General features: G+C 46.7%; 1 protein-coding gene across 1 annotated transcript in view; it reads right to left on the bottom strand.

The window, feature by feature from the left end:
• Positions 1–4,781: 4,781 nt before the first annotated feature.
• Positions 4,782–13,484, bottom strand: part of LOC118582397 (sialic acid-binding Ig-like lectin 11) — a 12,908-nt gene continuing 4,205 nt past the window's right edge. Inside the window, exons 2-6 of the mRNA XM_036185256.1 lie at positions 10,693–10,983; positions 8,434–8,715; positions 7,293–7,574; positions 7,052–7,154; positions 4,782–4,887 (exon numbers count right to left, since the gene is read on the bottom strand). Of these exons, the coding sequence (XP_036041149.1) occupies positions 4,782–4,887; positions 7,052–7,154; positions 7,293–7,574; positions 8,434–8,715; positions 10,693–10,983 (1,064 nt within the window). The remainder of the gene's footprint in view (positions 4,888–7,051; positions 7,155–7,292; positions 7,575–8,433; positions 8,716–10,692; positions 10,984–13,484) is intronic.

Below are 13,484 nucleotides of genomic sequence, written 5' to 3'. Positions count from 1 at the left end.
GTGACAGGATGGCATGGACAGGAAAGGTACATGACACACAGATCAGTTCTCCACCCACTGGGCACTACAGTAGACAATTTCCTCTTCCTTGAAGTACTGCAGGCTTGCTGTTTATTAAATAGTGTTCTCATTGCTGCGGCAAAGTGCCTGGCATGGGCAATTTAGGAAACAAGAGTTTATTTAATTTTGGTTCAACATCCTAATCTGGAGAACTGAAGTTCAAATCACTCTAAATTCTGAAGCTTTTAATTTTTAATAAGATCTTATTCATTTTGGTGTGGTGTTGCCCACTGGAGAAGTGAAGGCAGGGGGATCATGGGTTCAAGGTCATCCTTGGCTACATATCAAGTTCAAGGCTAGCCTGGACTACATGAGATCCTTTCTCAAAATAAAATGCTCCAGGTTCTGATGCTTTTTGGATTATGGAAGCTCACCCTGTCATAGTACTTGGATTTTGCCTCTTGACTCTATGAAGTCATCTTTGGGTGCTTTGAATGAGAATGGCCCCCACTGCTTGGGCCTCCGTTGGTGGAACTATTTGGGAAGGATTAGTAGGTATGGCTATGTTGGAGGAGGCATGTCACTTGGGTTGGATTTTGAGGTTTCCAAAGCCTAGGACATTCCCAGTTAGCATGCATTCACTCTCTTTGCCTCATGCTTGAGGGTAAGATGTGAGCTCTCTACTGCTCCAATGCCATGCCTTGCCTGCCTACCTGCTATCATAGTCCCCACTATGACAGTCATAGACTCTAACCCTCTGGAACTGTGAGCCCCCAATAAACTCTTCCTTTTATAAGTTGCCTTGATATTTTTGTAACTGCAATTGAAAAGTGACTAAGACATCACCCTTTGTTGCATACATTTCAAAAACAGAGCCAGGTCTTTGAAGAGTTCTGCTCTGCTGTGGGCAGCAGAAGGACCCTGGAGGGCTCTGCAAGGAGGAATGGGGTCTATCTTCCTTGCCCACTTCCTAGAGACTTCTTAACCATGCATGCCTCAGTTTCTGCTCTGTAAGTGGGTATGTTGACCCCACCAAGTGCCGGATGTTGGTGGACTGAGTAGGTCTCAGACCACAGTCTCAGTTGCTCCCTTCATCCGTAGGAATAGACGATGGCATGCAGGTGTCTGCCTGGCTCTCTCCTCCCCGTACATTCTGTCATCTCCTCTCCAAGACCAACCACCAAGGCAATTCAGAAGAGACCGAGGTGATCAAGCCTAGATGGGGAGAAAATTATCTTCATCTATGGGATATCTGGCCTTTCTTCACCCCTACGGGATAAATTTGTGTCTTGGTCTAGATGGTCACCAGACTATTGTGACCTTGTGTCCTCACAGCAGTCAGTGCAGAGTATCACCTGGTCCATGGGGAAATAGTTGATAAACGAGGGAAGGAGGAGGAAGGGAGGGAAGAGTGAGAAATGGCAAAAGAAGGCTGGGCATGTGGCTCAGTCAGTAGAGTGCTTGCCTGGCACACATGAAGCCCTGGCATCCATCCCAGCACCAATAAACCAGGCATAGGGATGTCTGCTTGCAATCCCTGCACAGGGCAGGTGAAAGCAGGGGAATAAAGAGTTTAAGGTCATCCTTGGCTACATACGCAGTTGGAGGCCAGCCTGGCCTACATGAAACCCTGTCTCAAAGAGAGGAGGGGTGGCTGAAAAGAGGTCCATATATACCCATAATGCATGGACCCTACAAAACAATCAAAGTAATGTGAAGTAACAGAAACATAGCAAAGCATGATTATGAGGGGGGTACAGTGGGGGGATGTGGGTGTGTGGGGCAAAGGGCATGAAAAAACAGATATAAAGAGCAAGTAGGGTTAAGAGAGCCCATCCACAGCAGGATAACTGTAGTCAACAATGTGGTATTGTATTCATAACTGTTATCTTTTTAAGAAGTTTCACCACACACAGGAAAGGTAGCTGGTTGACTCATTCCTGGTGTCTCCGCTTGCCCCCAATGCTAGTGCACTCTGAATCAATCTCACACTTCCCTTATTTGAACTTCTGGTCAACCCTTTCCTCACAACTCTCTGGTGTAGCTAAGCCCCTCCCTCCCCTGCTGCCTGAGCCATAAGCAAGGACCAGGCCACTCATCTGGGAGGCAGCTACCTGGAGGTTAGAGGAGAAGGAGGAGAGGAGAGACAGAAGAGAGCAGAGGAGAGGAAGGGAAGAGGAAGAAGAAGAGAAAAGGAGAAGTGGGGCAGAGGAGGGCTGTGAGATGAGGAGGAGGAGAAGGGAGGGAAAAGAGGGGGAGAAGAAGGTGAAGGCCTGGAGAGGGCAGGTTTGCTTAGCCAGAGTGAGAGCTGGACTATGGGTATCTGTCTGAGGTGGGGATGGTACTTGCTCCTCTGCAGGTCTGTTGGGGCTAGAGGGATCTGGCCCATGCCGTGATCCTTCTGCAGTTCCCTTATGGACCCGCTTCTTTCTCTCTCCATGGCCCTGGGGTATAGAAGAAGCAGAGTCTGCCTTTCCTTGGTAATGGAAGGTCCTGGTCCTGTTCTGAGTGTCCCAATCCTGCAGGCTGGCTCCTTTAATCCTTGGCCATGGGTAAAGGTGTTGCTCCTAAAAATGTCTTACTTTTTGAAAGGATAACCATGCTACAATCCACAGGCGAGGTAACAAGGGGGGACACATGGATCTCCCTGGGAGGGGGGAATAGAAGAGATCTCCTAGGTGGAGTTGGGGATGGGAATTTGATGGAACTGGTTGGGGAGTGGACAGGGAGAGTACTGGAAAGATGACTGGAAAAGTGGGGGAGGGGGCTTTTTGGGGTCAGGTAGAAACCTGGTGCAAGGGAAACTCCCATGAATCTACAAGGACGACCCCAGCTAAGACTCCTAGCAACAGTGGATACATAGCCTCAACTGGCCGTCTTCTGTGATCAGATTGGTGACTACCTTAATTGTCATCAGAGAGCCTTCATCCAGTAACTGGTGGAAACAGATGCAGAGACTCACAGCCAAACATTAGGCAAGCTTAGGGAATCCTGCTGAAGAAGGGTTGTAGAAGCCAGAGGGGTCAAGGACACCACACACACACACACACACACACACACACACACACACACACACACCACAAAAAAAAAAACCCAAAAAACCCACAGAGTCAACCTGGGCTCATAGGAGCTCACAGAGACTGGACTGCCAACCAGGGAGCCTGCTTGGGACTGACCTGGGCCCTCTGCAGATATGTGACAGTTGTGTAGCTTGGTCTTTTTCTGGAACTCCTAACAATGGGAGCAGGGGCTGTCCCTAATGCTTTGGCTGGCTCTAGGGAAGCTATTCCTCATACTGGGTGGCTTTGCTCAGCCTAAATACAAGGGGAGGTGCTTAGTCTTACCACAACTTGATATGCCATGCTTTGTTGATATCCATGGGAGGCCTGCCTTTCTGAACAGAAACAGAGGGGGAGTGGATTGAAGGGGAGGCCAAAGGGAGGGAGAAGGGAATGCAAGGAGAGGAGGGAGAGGAAACTATGGTTGGGGTGGAAAATAAGTTAATAAAATTAATTAAATTTAAAAAAAGAATCATTTCCTTGGAATCTTAAAAAAATTTCTTACTTTTTGCCATTTATTGATTGATTGATTGAAACAGGATCTCATGTAGCCCAAGCTGGCCTCCAACTCACTATGTAGCTGGAACTCCTGATCCTTCTGCCTCCGTCTTCTGAGTGCTGAAATGAATGTGGTGTGGAGCTGGGGATCAAACCCAGAGTGGCAAGCATGCTAGAAAGCACTCCACCAGCCCAGCCACAGCCACATTCCCTCCGTCCTGATTTCTACGCTAAATCCCAGGCCCATTAGAATACAGTCAGGCTTTTAGACAAGACTTTACAGAGGTAATCAAGTAATCGATTAAGATGAGTTCACAGGGGTGGATTAGACCCTAGATGGACTATGATAAAAAAAATTAGGGTCCAAATAGCAGGGAACAACTGTCATCCTACCTACTAGGTGGCTGAAGCAGGAGGATCTCAGAGTTCAAGGTTACCCTGGGTGACTTAGTCAGACCCTATCTTTAAAATAATGCAAAAGAAGACAAGGATACAGAAATGCAGTAGAGTGTTTTTCTAGAACTCCGAAGTGAGGGCTGGGGCGTGGCTCTGCAATGGAGCTCTTGTCTGGTATCAGAATGATCAAGGCTCTACATTCCAAACAAACAGACCAAAATGTCAGAGGAAGAGGAGGAGGAGGGAATGATGACACCAAGGAACCCAGAGAAGATCCTGTGAGGATGCAAAGGAGACTGAGGGAGAGCCCTCCCGTGAGAGGCCAGCCATCTAGACATCTCCATCTTGATCTTTAGCCTCCCAGAATTAGGGAAAAAAACTTGTGGTTTGAAGGTACCATCCTGTGTCACTTTTTCATGGTGATCCCAGCTGACTTACAAAGCATATACACTGGAATTTACTGTTGTCAATGGGCACCATCTGCTGGTATCTGAAAGGGCTCCACTGTGGGGCAATGCTGGGCCTGAAGCTATAGGGTCCTTGCCACGGTCACTGCAGGGCTCTGCTGTTCCATGGGACCTCATGAAGAATGAACAAATCCAGACCCACATCCAGTTAGGACCCTGCCCTTCCATGCTGGTCAAGTTGACACAGAGCTGGAGTGCCAGGATGAGGCTGTAATGGTTGTTCCTAAAGAGCATGTGCCCCAACCTCCAGTGGTTGTGCCCAGGAGGGCTGGGATGGCCTGGTTTGCATCCCTCTGCAAGCCAAGCACATAGCTCAGGCTGACTGGCACTTACCTCCAGCTCAGGCTGTCCATGCACAGCTTCAGATTTCAACTGTTTTGGCTCCTCCTGAAACTGGTTTCTTGAGGGTTGGGGCCTCTCTGTTCTTGCAAGCTTGAATTTCCCCCCACCAGTTAAGCATCTTCATTCTAAGACAATGGAACCCTGTGTGAGTTCCTGGTGAGTGCTGAATTCAGTCTCTACCCCTGCTTCAGTGCTGGACACCCCTACTCCTTACCGTCACCACCATTCCTGAAATGAGCCCTGGGCTGCTGCCAGAAGACCAGGTTGTCTCCATATGCCGGTTCTGTGCCCAGCCCACTCATCTGTAGGAAATCAAACCTACTCTCTTGGTTTGGACTCTCTCCACAGCCTCTACTCACCTTCTGGTCTCTAGGCTACTTTTTGCTTTCGAGGCCTTAGAAACTGCTCTGTTTCTCTCTTGGTCACACTTCTCCTGGGATTCCCCATCAACTCCACGATAAAGTGCCTGCTCTCTGCTCGCTCGCTCTCCATATGTGTGTGTGTGTGTGTGTGTGTGTATAGATAGATAGATAGATAGATAGATAGATAGATAGATAGATAGATAGATAGGGTGGGTGCAAATTTATTTTGCACATACTTTCCTTCTCTTAACATTTTATTTTTGCCAGAGCTGAGGACCAAACCCAGGGCCTTGCGCTTGCTAGGCAAGCGCTCTACCACTAAATCCCCAACTCTCTTAACATTTTTGGTACATCATAAAACAAGGAACTCAGTCTTTTTGGTGGCTCTATAGTATTCTATTCAGTGAACGTACCACAGATTACATAGTCACCTGCTTCTCTTGCTCTAGAAACAGCAAGGGCCTGTTGGATCACTTCATAGCTTCCTGTGGACTGTGTCCTATCATACACCTCCCCTCACCCCAACAACTGGAGCCAGATTTCTACAGATGTCCATCAGTCTCTTTGCAGATGAACAGCCTTTTTGGGGAGGGAGGGGCTTCAATGTGAATTGAGAGAGTGAGATCCAAATTTTCATTTCCTGTCTGTAAACCATCCTTCTACAAAAATGACAGAAAATGGCTTTGAAAGCACTTCCAGAGACCTGGCAGAAGCTGAAGAGAGCCATGCTCTGAAGATCAGAAGCATTGGCTAGGGTTGGCTTCAGATGGCTGAGTTAGAGCAGACCTTGGCAACACAATGAATTTTATAAAATTACATTTTCTTTATTTACTGTGTGTGGGGGTTTGTGTAAACATGAGTCTGGAGGTCAGAAGACAACTTGCAGGATCTGATTCTCCCCTTCCACCACTAAGCCCTGGGGGATCAGATCGTCAAGGTTGGAAGCAAGCACTTTTCACTAAGCCAATTTCAGACCCACCACAAATGAATTTGACTTACAGGAAGTGTGTATCATGACTGCATTCACAGGTGTGAAATGCACATTTCATTTAAGCCCATGTAGAATGTTTATTAAAAATAAGCAAAACTTTGCTGCAAGGAAAATAAGTTGGTATTATGCATAGTATATTTTATGATCCTATTTAAGCTAGAGAGAGGATCAGTTGGTCCTGTGGTACAGGCCTGTTATACCAGCTACTGTGAAGGTGAGAAAGTCCAAGACCACTGTATTAAGGCTATGTCTTAAAATAAAAGTATAAAGAAGGCTGGGGATGTAGCTCAGTGGTAGAGCAACTACCTAGGATCTCCCCTCCCAGAGGGACTTGGGCATGACTCAGTGGTAGAACAACTCGTGTTCAAAGACTTATATTCAATCCTCAGTACTGAAAGAGAGTGTGGGGGGTTTACTAGACAGCATTGACATTTCTAATAGGTCAAAAATCATATTGGAATTGGAACTGCTTCACTCAAGTGATAATAACATAGTTCATGGCCACATCTGTGAGTTGCAGTTAAATTTATGCTTAAAGGGAAATGTATAGCCCTAAATGCAAATAAAGAAGGCTGGAACTTAATGATGAGTCCATTTCAACAGAAACAAAACTGGAAGAAAATGAGCATCATAAGTCAATGAAGGGCCAGTGAGATGGCTCCGTGGATAAAGGAGCCTGCAAACCAAGACTGTCCTACATGGTGAAATGAAATAACCAACTCCTAGAAGTTATCCTTTGACCTCCACTCACACAGCATGCATGGCACATGCTCTTGTACACACGCGCGCGCGCGCGCGCGCGCGCACACACACACACACACACACACACACACACACTCAAATGAAAGAATAAATGTGATTTTAAAAATGAAATAATAAGTCAGTGTGCTGGGCTGTGGGATGGGTTTGGTGATGAGTTTGAACTCTGATACTCACATTAGTACAACAAGGAAGAAGAAGAATAAAGAAGATGCTATGGTCCCATACACGATGCCCTGGATTAGCCCTCTCAGGAAGACACTGGCAATGGAGCTTTTATCTGAAATGAAAGGGAAGAGAGTGCAGTTGCCCTGAGGCTTTCAAACTATGACTCTTTTCCTTCTGCTCTGTGTTTGTTCTCATCATGGCCCTCAAGTGCTGGCCTTCCAGCTTAGTCACTAGACCTCTGTCCACTCACCTGGTATCAGGAAGATTCTGGAAGCATGGACTCCATATTGGTTCTTCCCTTCACAGCGAAGTCTCCTAATGATTTCTGGTTCCCACATGAGGTGGATGGTGCTGTTGGTCCAGGGTTCCAGTGTGGTGGAGGTCATGTGCAAGATGGAATCTATGCTATTCACACTCACAGGGGTTCCTCCAACCCACCACTGCACAAAAGGTGTGGGGATCCCATGGAAGGAGCAACTACATGCTAGTGTCCTCTTCAGCAAACAGGAATAGTTGAGTAGCCTAGCAGGTGCTGTGGAGAGGGGGCAAGGTTCAGAGAGACATCCACACTTTCCTTCAGTTCCTCCAAAGCCCAAATTTATTTATAATTATGTGCATATGTGTGTCTGTGTATGTGCAAGTGAGTGCAGTGCCCAGCGACACCAGAAGAGGGCACTGGATCCCCTAGAGCTAGAATTACAGGCAATTTGGGCTGCCCAACATGGGTGCTGGGGGAACTGAACTCAGTCTCTCTGCAAGGGTAGTGTGGTGATTGAATGAGAACGTCTCACAGAGGCTCATGTATTTGAATACTTGGTCCCCAGTTGGTGGTGCTGTCTGAGGAGGCTTAGGAGGTGTGGCCTTGGCAGAGGGAGTATGTCATTGGAAGTGGGCTTTGAGAGTTAAAAGTCTTGGCTCATTTCCTGTTTGCACTCTGCTTCCTGCTTATGGTAAAGAATATGAGCCCTCAGCATCCGCATGCTGCCACATCTCCCTGCCATGATGATTCTATCCCTCTGGAACCATAATACACAAACTCTTTCTTCTGTAAGTTTCCTTGATTGTGGTATTTTATCACAGCAAAAGTAGCTAATACAAGTAATGAGCTCTCTCAGCCTTTTAAGCCGTCTCTATATCCCCCAAACTTCGTATTTGTGATTCCCAAAGAGCTTCAGAGGCTTTCTAGAAGCCTGAGAGTGGATAGTTGAGACTCAGAGAGGTTCTCTTTCATCTTTTCTCATCATCTGTACCAAATTTGGACTTCACTCTTACCTGTGATTTCTCAGCCCCAGAGGGTCAACATTTAACTGCTCCTCTCCAGGACCCAGGTCTTTCTCTAGGACCCACCATTACCCCCACACTAGACCCTGACAGTGCCCTCCAGCACTCACAGACCAGTTGTAGCTTAACCGCTTTCCTGCTGGTCAGGTTATCTAGGGATAGATTTAAGTAGCATCTGAGGGTAGTGTCCTGGTCCTCAGGCTTCAGGGCAATGGGCAGCTCTGAAGAGGGGTTGACGGAGACACGCATGTTGGAAGACATGGCAGGCCCCTTCCAGAAGAGAAAAAGGGCTTTGGGCTCTTGGCAGGTATCTTGGATGATACAGGTCAAAGTCATTGGCTCTCTAGCCATACTGTATTCTGGGATGTGAAGCTCTGGCTTTTGGGTCAGGTCTAGAGGACAGAAAAATATGGTACATTTTTAGATTCATGCTTTAGGAGCATGTCACTGTACAGTATTTCTGGTTGGATCCCTCAAACTTTTCCTAACAGCCTCACAGAACCCAGGATTGCCATTTTCATGTGGTGTTTTTTGTTCTGTTTGTTTTTGCCAGTTTCTGCTCTTTATCAGGAAGCCCACCCCACCCCACCGGATGATCCAGATGAAGGATGGTAGAAACCCTTGATCCCAAAGTCTGGATTTTTAAAAGGATTAAAATTACATTATTTGGGGCTGGAAATATGGCTAAGCAGATGAAGGCAGTTGCCACCGGCTCCAACAACCTGAGTTCATCCCTAGAACTTAAACTAAGGTAGAAAGAACAGACTCCCACCTTTGTGGCTTCCCTATACTCACAGCGCCGCACACATATGCACACACAGTGTCCTGCTTTGTCTTCTATTACTCTGATAAAGACATGGCCAAAAGCAATTTAGAAAGGAAAGGAAAAGGTTTATTTCATCTTACACTTCCATGTCACACTCCATCACTGAGGGAAGTCATGACAGGAACTCAAGGCAGGAACCTGGAGGAAGGACCTGAAGCAGAAACCATGGAGGAACTCTGCTTATTGGCTTGCTTAGTCTGCATTTTTATACAATCCAGGACCACTTGTCTTGGGGTGATATGACTCACAGTGGACTGAGCCATCCCATACCAATTATTAATCAAGGAATGCCTTACAGACTTGCCTACAGCCCAATCTGATGGAGGCATTGCCCAGGTGAAGTTACCTCCTCCCAGATGACTCCAGCTTGTATCAAACTGACAGAAAACAAACAAACAAACAAACAAACAAACAAAAACCCAATCGTGCATGTACACACACCTGTGCAAATGAATATAATAAAAACTTTAAGAATAAATTTATTCATTTATCCTGTGTGTGTAGGTGTGTGTGAGTGAACATGGAGGTTCAAGGACAATTTGTGGGAGCTGGTTCTCCTTCTAGAATTTGGGTTCCAGGGGTTGAACTCAGCTTGTCAGCCTTGGTGGGGAGCATCTTTACCCTCTGGGTCGTCTCACGCCCTGAAGTCTGGATACAAACCAATGGTGAATACGTTTTTGATCTACAGTGCCTGTGGCTCCTCATATCCTCAGACTAGACCTCCCGCTGTGAGATGCTACTCAGCCTCCCTCCACTGCCCCTCACCTTGAGCTCTGCCCCCCTCCAAACTGCTCTGGCTATTTCCCTCCTCTTTTCAAATTAAAAACCTTTCTATGTACATGTGTGTGTACATGTTCATACAAATGAACACAGACACAAGTGTGCCAAGGTATATGTGTGAAGCTTATAGGAAAATCTCAGATGCCAGTCCTTGCCTTCCATCTTACTCCAAATGGTCTCTTGTTCTCTGCTGTGAATGTCCCTCTGCTTCCTAGGATCCTGCTGCCTCTGCTTCCCCTTCTACCACAGGAATGATGAGATTTCAGATGTGTGCTACCATGCCTGGCTTTATGTGGGTAAGCCTAGAACTCCCTCTGTAGCCCAGACTGACCTCAAGCTCCTTGTATTTTTATTACCTCGGCTCTCAAGTGCTAAGGTTACATGCACAATTTCTATTTAGAGAGATGTCAACTGTACTTACAGCATTATATTACTTTGGAAATCAATTACACTTAAGGTTTTGTAATTTTTACATTAGTTCATTTATGTGTGGTCAGGCATGCATGCAGAGGTCAGAAGACGTCTTGCAGGAGTTAGTTCTACCACATGGGTCCCAGGGATGGAACTCAGGTCTTCAAGCCTGGTGGCAAGTGCCTTCATTCATTGACCTGTCTCACCGGTCCCCAACTTTTTGTGCCTGATGAAGTAATAGCCACCTGATCACCAGCACTCTGTCTGGATTTCCTACTTCTTAAACTACTTAGTGTGCAAGCCTGAACATCACCTGATATGGAGAGTCCGACGTCCTCTCTCAGGACAGTACCTTTCTGATCTTCTAGACCTACATAGAGCACGAAGGTCATGTTCTCCCTTCTGAGCACATCACGGCTCAGCAAGATGCAGTCTTCCACCTCCTCTGTGGAGAAATCACCTGTGGGGGATCTGGGCCGGCTGGTATCTACATGGAAGTTGATGTTTTCATTAAGCCTGTAGCCCACAGTCATGGGATTCCTGGGAGATGCCTTGGAAAACTCAAACACACAAGGGACTGGACTGCATAGACTGTCTTCCACCACTGTTGTCTCGATAGCAACCAAAACTGGAGAAAGTAACCCTGTGGGGAGAGATCTAAGATGGAAGCCAGTCCCACCTCAAGTTTTCAGAGTTCTACCTGTCATTTAGAGGGTCATGTCACTCAGGACAGGCTTGGCATTTGCCCATTTCTGGAAAGTCCTTCTTGGTAAGTCCTTAGTAATATGCATCATGGGTCACATCAGATAGTCTAAGAGTCATGTGATTTATGGTGGAGTCTTAAGAATATGTAGCAGTGCTCAATTACAGTCTCTTTAGCTGCCAGCGTCCCCCAGATCAGGTCACACTTGCGTGAAATTCCCTCTGGTCAGACAGTTGATATGTGTTACAGTTTTTGTTAACTCAACATAAGCCTAGACATTTGTGGAAAGAGGGAATCTCAATTGAGGAATTGCCTCCATCAAATTGGCCTCTGGGCAGGTCTTTGGGGGTCTTTTCTTGATTTCTGATTCACATGGGAGGGTCTAGCACACTGTAGACATTGTGCCATCCCTAAGAAGGTCAGACTGGATTGTGTAAGAAACTGAGAAGCCTATGGAGAGGAAGCCAGTAAGCAGCACTCCTCCACCGTCTCTGCTTCAGCTCCTGCCTCCAGGCTGCTTCCTTAGGGGCCCTAACAATAGACTATAAACTGTAAGTGTCTATAAACCCTTTCTTCCCCAACTTCTTTTGGGCCAGTGTTTTCCCACAGCAACAGAAAGACTGTATATAACCAACCAGCTGTGGCCTCAGGCCCCTTGAAGCTGCAAACCCAGCCCTCTCTGGTACCCAGGCCAACTTTAAATTAAAATGTTACTTTTTCATTGCATTTTATGAAGGTCAGAGGCCTACCAGCAGAAGTCAGTTCTCTCCTTCCACCATGTGGGTTCCAGATATTGAACTCATATCATGAATCTTGGAGCCCTCCCCTGGTCTGAATTATAACTTCACTTTTACCTACTGCCTTCCTGTCTTGTGACTTCTGGTGGAACTTATCCTTGCCCAGCCTATAGAGCAGAAAAGTCCTTCCATCTTACTTGGAAGATATTTCCCTTCAGGAGTCCACCATGCCATCTGTGATGTTGGCCACTCTCCTAATGAAGCTCTTTGTAGGTGTGAACTTGGGGGCGGGTCATCCAAGCATCCAGCTGCAGAGCCTGTAGCATGGCTGTTACATATCATAAGTGTGATCTTGATCTCTGCAAGTATGGGATGCTAAGGTCTCTCACGACTGCAGGACCAGCCTCCCAGTGAAAGCCTTGCACTCAACGTCTGATGGGCTTCTGAGTTGGGAAGCTGAACTTAAACTCCGTGATTCACCATGCACTGATTTTGAGAGAAACGCGATGTCTAGACAACTTTCCTAGGAGGGGACTGTTGGGTGCTTGCACTTAGTCCTCTGGCTACTTCTCCACCTTCACTTCCCTTTGCTGACCTTAATCTATTTGATATAATTGGTCATCACCATAAAGATAATGGTTTCTTTTTTTCTTTTTAAATGGTCTTTTTTTTTCTTTTTAAAATTTCTTTTTTTGTTTGTTTGTTTGTTTTGTTTTACATCCAGACCACAGTTTCCCCTTCCCTCCTCTCTTCCCAGCCCCCCCCCACCTCTCCTCTTTCCCCTCACGACATCCATTCCTCCTCTGTTTTTCTTTAGAAAAACGTAGGCTTCCCATGGATATCAACCAAACAAGGTTTCAGTAAGACTAGGCACCTCCTCTCCTATTAAGGGTGGACAAGGCAACTTGGTAGGAGGAATGGGCCCCAAAGCAGGCAACAGAGTCAGAGACAGCCCCTACTCTCACTAGGCATCCCACAAGAAGACCAAGTTACACAACTGTCACATAGATGTAGGGTCTAGGTCAGTCCCATGCAGGCTCCCTGGTTGACAGTTCAGTCTCTGTGGGCTCCTATGACCAGGTTAGTTAATTCTGTGAGTTTTCTTGTGGTGTCCTTGACCCCTCTGGCTCCTGCAATCCTTCCTCCTCACTTTCACAGGATTCCTTGAGCCCGGCCTAATGTTTGCCTGTGGGTCTCTGAATCTGCTTTCATCAGTTGCTGGGTGAAGCCTCTCTGATGGCAATTGGACGAGGCACCAATCTTTGAGTTTAACAGAATATCATTAGGAATCATTACACTGACTTTTTTTGTGTGAGTCACATTTGGTTCTATCCTAGGTCTCTGTGTTATGCAGCCTCTGGGTCCTGGCCCTCTAGGTAGTGTCAGGGGTGAGCTCTCTCTCAGGGCATGGGTCTCAGACTAGACCAAGTCATTGGTTGGCTACTTCCACAATTTCTGCTCCACCTTTACCCCAGCACATCTTGTAGGCAGGACTAATTGTAGGAAAAGTTTTGTAGCTGGATTGGTATGCCAGTCCCTCCACTGGAAGTCTTACCAGGAGATGATCGTCAGTTCTAGCTCTAAATACTCCACAGTTAGCAGTCTTAGCTAGGGTCACCCTCAGATTTCTGGGAGTTTCCATTGCACTAGGTTTCTAGGTCATCCCAGAGGTGCCCCGAGATTCCACTTGTCTCTCCTAGTACT

Source organism: Onychomys torridus, chromosome 1 (assembly GCF_903995425.1).
Source record: "Onychomys torridus chromosome 1, mOncTor1.1, whole genome shotgun sequence".
Lineage (NCBI taxonomy): Eukaryota > Metazoa > Chordata > Mammalia > Rodentia > Cricetidae > Onychomys > Onychomys torridus.
Note: the sequence above shows the minus strand (reverse complement) of the source record. Positions and strands in the feature narration are given on the sequence as shown.